Source organism: Pseudopipra pipra, unplaced genomic scaffold (assembly GCF_036250125.1).
Source record: "Pseudopipra pipra isolate bDixPip1 unplaced genomic scaffold, bDixPip1.hap1 HAP1_SCAFFOLD_52, whole genome shotgun sequence".
NCBI lineage: Eukaryota > Metazoa > Chordata > Aves > Passeriformes > Pipridae > Pseudopipra > Pseudopipra pipra.
Genome location: NW_026991003.1, coordinates 65,001 through 70,000, shown reverse-complemented (window position 1 = coordinate 70,000; position 5,000 = coordinate 65,001). Strand labels below are relative to the sequence as shown.

The 5,000-nt window shown below is 75.3% G+C and overlaps 1 protein-coding gene across 1 annotated transcript in view; it reads right to left on the bottom strand.

The window, feature by feature from the left end:
- Positions 1–2,505: 2,505 nt before the first annotated feature.
- LOC135408551 (collagen alpha-1(I) chain-like) overlaps positions 2,506–5,000 on the bottom strand; it is a 3,892-nt gene continuing 1,397 nt past the window's right edge. Inside the window, exons 2-3 of the mRNA XM_064643662.1 lie at positions 4,190–5,000; positions 2,506–4,136 (exon numbers count right to left, since the gene is read on the bottom strand). The exon at positions 4,190–5,000 is cut by the window's right edge and continues 105 nt beyond it. Coding sequence (XP_064499732.1) covers positions 2,506–4,136; positions 4,190–5,000 — 2,442 coding nt within the window. The remainder of the gene's footprint in view (positions 4,137–4,189) is intronic.

The following is a 5,000-nucleotide window of genomic DNA, read 5'->3' as shown; positions in this document are numbered from 1 at the left end:
CCGGATGCGGGTAGACCTGTTCCCGCCGGCCGCCGGACTTAGAGCCGGAGCGGCGCCGCCGCCCGGCCCGGATGCGGGTAGACCTGTTCCCGCCGGCCGCCGGACTTAGAGCCGGAGCGGCGCCGCCGCCCGGCCCGGATGCGGGTAGACCTGTTCCCGCCGACCGGCGGACTTAGAGCCGGAGCGGCGGCGCCGCCGCCCGGCCCGGATGCGGGTAGACCTGTTCCCGCCGGCCGCCGGACTTAGAGCCGGAGCGGCGGCGCCGCCGCCCGGCCCGGATGCGGGTAGACCTGTTCCCGCCGACCGGCGGACTTAGAGCCGGAGCGGCGCCGCCGCCCGGCCCGGATGCGGGTAGACGTGTTCCCGCCGACCGGCGGACTTAGAGCCGGAGCGGCGCCGCCGCCCGGCCCGGATGCGGGTAGACGTGTTCCCGCCGACCGGCGGACTTAGAGCCGGAGCGGCGCCGCCGCCCGGCCCGGATGCGGGTAGACCTGTTCCCGCCGACCGGCGGACTTAGAGCCGGGGCGGCGCCGCCGCCCGGCCCGGATGCGGGTAGACGTGTTCCCGCCGACCGGCGGACTTAGAGCCGGAGCGGCGCCGCCGCCCGGCCCGGTCGCGGGTAGACGTGTTCCCGCCGGCCGGCGGACTTAGAGCCGGAGCGGCGCCGCCGGCCGGCCCGGATGCGGGTAGACCTTTTCCCGCCGACCGGCGGACTTAGAGCCGGAGCGGCGCCGCCGCCCGGCGGCGAGTGGACCCGGTCTCCGAGCCCCGTGGGTAGAGCTCCTGTCCAGGTCCGGCAGCTAGAGCCGCTCCGAGGGCTCGGCGAGGGCCCTCGGCCGGCGCCGAAGCGCTGCCGTTTCCGGCCGGTGCTCCGAGCGTGGCACCGAATTCACGGAGCGAGCAGACGGCGTGCGACCGCTCGATCCGTCGGTCGGCGCGCCGGCGTGCCCTTCCGGCCCTGCCCCGACCTCCCCGATTTCCCACAGTTCTTAGCGAGTCCTTCCAGCGCGCATGCTCCGTCCAGTACTCTCCCGGGGGGCTCGTTGCGGGGACTCCATCTCCCGTGGCCCTTTGCGGCAGACTTCCTCTCCGGCGTTAAGGCTTTCCCCTGCCCCGAGGCTGAAAGAAGAAACGTTCTCTGCGGGGCGGGGAAGCCGGGGGAGTAACTGGGACTCTCTTTAGGCGGCACGGCTGCGGCCGACCGGGCTCGGCCGCCTCGGCGCCGCCGGGAAGAGCCGATGTCCGAGAGTAGCGGCTAGAGCCGGTCTCGGGGCTTAGCGCTGCGCTTTCTGCCCGGCGCTCCGAGCGTAGCAGCCTTTCCCCTGCCCCGAGGGTGAAAGAAGAGACGTTCTCTGCGGGGCGGGGAAACGGGGGGAGCAACCGGGACTCTGCCCGGGTGGCACGGCTGCCGCCGCCTCGGCTCGGCCGCAGAGGTGCGCAGCGGGTAGAGTTGTCGTCCGTGCCCGGCGGGTAGACCCCTGGTCCGAAGCCGGCGGGTAGACCTGGTGTCCCGGGGCAGCGGGTAGACCTGTGGTCCGGGCTCGTCGGCTCGAGCCGCTCTCCGAGTCGGGTGGCTGGAGCGGGTTCCGAGCGCTTAGCCGAGGCCCTCGGCGGGTGCCGAGGCGCCGCCGTTCCTGCCCGGGGCTCCGAGTGGGAAAGAGAGGGCGTTGTCCGCGGCGCGGGTCCAGAGGGGGAGTAGCTGGGACTCTCTTAAGGTGGCAGGGCGGCGGCCGACTGGGCTCGGCGGCGGGGGTGCCGGTGGGTACAGCTGCTCTCGGAGCCCGGCGGGTAGACCTGTTGTCCGAGCCCGGCGGGTAGACCTGTTGTCCGAGCCCGGCGGGTAGACCTGTTGTCCGAGCCCGGCGGGTAGACCTGTTGTCCGAGCCCGGCGGGTAGACCTCTTGTCCGAGCCCGGCGGGTAGACCTCTTGTCCGAGCCCGGCGGGTAGACCTCTTGTCCGAGCCCGGCGGGTAGACCTGTTGTCCGAGCATGGCGGGTAGACCTGGTGTCCGAGCCCGGCGGGTAGACCTGGTGTCCGAGCCCGGCGGGTAGACCTGGTGTCCGAGCCCGGCGGGTAGACCTGGTGTCCGAGCCCGGCGGGTAGACCTGGTGTCCGAGCATGGCGAGTAGACCTGGTGTCCGAGCCCGGCGGGTAGACCTGGTGTCCGAGCATGGCGGGTAGACCTGGTGTCCGGGCCCGGCGGGTAGACCTGGTGTCCGAGCCCGGCGGGTAGACCTGGCGTTCGGGTTAGGCGGGTCGACCTGGTGTTCGGGCCCGGCGGGTAGACCTGGTGTCCGAGCCCGGCGGGTAGACCTGGTGTCCGGGCCCGGCGGGTAGACCTGGTGTCCGAGCCCGGCGGGTAGACCTGGTGTCCGGGCCCGGCGGGTAGACCTGGTGCCCGAGCCCGGCGGGTAGACCTGTTGGCCCGGGCTTCCGGGCCGACCCGTTCGCCCAGTCGGGCGCGGCCGGCCTCGTGCCCCGCCGGGTGCTGTCGAGCATCAGGTCTACCCGGTTCCGGGGCTGGCGAGCATCAGGTCTACCCGGTTCCGGAGCCGGCCGATGCGGCCGCCGCGGCCGCCGCCGGCGGCCTGCGCCCCGGCGGCGTCCCGGCGCAGGGCCACCAGGTCTACCCGGCTCCGGCGGGACTTAGGCGCCTGTCGGCATTTTCGGGGTAGACCTGTTGTCGCGGCCGGCCCCGGAAGTCGGCCAAGGGGTCGCTGTCGGGCGCCGCCTCCGGTTAGGTCTAGGCGAGAGGCGGCCTGCTCTCGCGCGCCTCCCCGCTGAGGAGCCTCGAGCCGCTTCGGAGGCGCGGCGGCGCCAGGACGCGTCTGTCCGTATTGTGGGCAGGGGTTGTCTAGCAGCGCGGGTTCCGAGGGCCCCTTTTCTTCCGCGTCTGCTGCCGCGCGGCCTTCGGCGCGTGCCACGGGCCGGCCAACCCCACGAGCGGCAGGAAGGCCGGCGCGAGAAAGCCGCGGGGCTCTCGACCGGCTTCCTCGGGCGGGCCCGATGACGGGAGAGGAAGACGAGAGCCGAGCGCGAAAGCGCAGCCGAGGGAGTGCGGGACTGGGACGGCCGAGGGGGGCCCGCGGGGGCCCGACAGCAGCGTCCAGCCCGAGCCGGTGGCGGCTGCCGGCTCCCTGAGGGCCCCGGGCGAAGGCGATGGTGTGCGAGGGCGGCGAGGCGGCGGCGTCTCGTCCTTTCGGTGGGCCGGCCTTAAGCCGGCGCCCGTCGTCCGGCGGCGGCGGCGGGCATTGTTGCGGGCGGTTGGCGGCCGGGGCTCGAAGGGCCGAGCCCGCGCGGGCTTTTTCCCCGGCCGCCTCCCGAGAGCCCCGAAGATGGCCCGGGCCTGGGTGGCGGCGCCCTGTCCTCGGCTGCCGGGCGGCAGCGGTGCCGGCGGCGTGCCGGGGACTGGCGGTGGGCGTGCGGCCTCGCCTGGGCCCGGCCGGTTGCCGGAGGGGCTCGGTGACGGGACCGCCCGATGGTCGGGCGAGGCGGCGCCCTCGGCGCGCCTCGGCTCTTTTGTTCGTTCCCCCTTCCTCGGCCCTAAGCCGGGGACCCGCCCAGCGGGCCGAAGGCGGCGGCGCCGGCCGGCCAGGCTGTGGCCGGCGGCCGCGCCGGCAGACCGAGAACCCGACAGAGTCGCCGGGGAGCCCTGGGGACGCACGATGGCCGTTGGCGGGCGAGGCGGCGGCGCCTCGCCCCTCCCTCCTCTTAGGCCGGCGCGAGAGCCACGGCGGCCGGGCGGCCCGTGCGGTCGGGCCTGCCCCGCCGGCCTGGCTGCCGGAGGGCTGGGTTCCGCGAAGGTCTGTCGGCCGGGGGCCGGGTTGCGGGCGAAGTGGGGCGCCCTCCCGGCCTTTTTTTTCCGTTTTTTTGATTTTTGCTCCGGCGGCCTTAAGCCGCAGCACGCCGAGCGCGCCAGGGAAGAGAAAGTGCGTGAGAGCGCGAGAGCGGCCCGGCAGCGGCCGGCCGCCGCCGAGGCGCGAGCCCGTGGGCAGCGAGAGGGAATCGGGGAGCGAGGGGCGCGGGCCCCGCCCCGAGCCCCGGGCGGCCGTGGCTAGCACGGCGAGCGAGAGGCGCGCGTGCTTTTTTCTCGGGGGCTTTTTGTTTTTCTCCCCGTCGCCGTCCCCCGGCCTTTCTGGGGGAAGCCGACGGCCGCGAGGCGGGCGAAAGCCGGTGGCCCTGCGGCACGTTCGGTGGCGCTTTCGCACGCTGGAGGTGTGCCGCTCTGCGGGGGGCGGCCGTGGGCCCGGCGGGGCCGGAAGCGTGGGTTGTCCGGAGCCGGGCGTCCGGCGGCACCCGCCTCCTGCCGGGCCGGGAGAGAGCCGTGGAGAGTAGCGTGCGGGCCGCCGGCGTCGGCGGCCTGGGGCACGTGCCGTCCTCCGCGTAGTGGCAGGCTGAGCGAGAGTGGCCGTGGGGCCGTTCCCCGAGTGACGATGGATGAGGCTTTTCGGGAGGCGTGGGAGAGGGCCCCCGGCGGGCCGGCGCTCCTCCGTGGCCGGCCGAGAGGCGCGGCGGAGGCCGGTGTTCGGGCCGGGCGGTCTCCTCTGCCCGTGGGCTTCCCGTGGCAGGCGAGGTGTCGCCCCTCCCGCCGGGGAGGGGCTTCTTCACCGTACCGAGCTGTGTGACGGCCGCGCGGCCCCGCGAGCTTTTCAGGTGTCCTTGGGTAAAAACAGGCGAGGTGCCGGTGCCGGCCTGGGTCCGGGTGGCGCCCGTGGGTGCCGGCCGCGCGCAGCGCCGGGCGGCGGTGCGGCCGGAGCCGCGACGGCGAGCCAGAGAGAGGCGAGAGAGAAAAGGGAGGAAAGAAAAAGGCTCGGGGGGAAGCGCCCCCCGCCCGCAGGTAGCGCCGGAGAGCGCAGCGGGTCGCCGCGCCGCCGCCCGCTGCCGAGCGAGCCGCCCCGGCCGAAGGGGCCTCGGGGACCGGGCCGCGCCCGCCTCGTCGGGTCGCCGTCTCCTCTAGCACGTCCGGTGGTGCCGCGCGGCCGAGCCGCCGGCCGGCCGG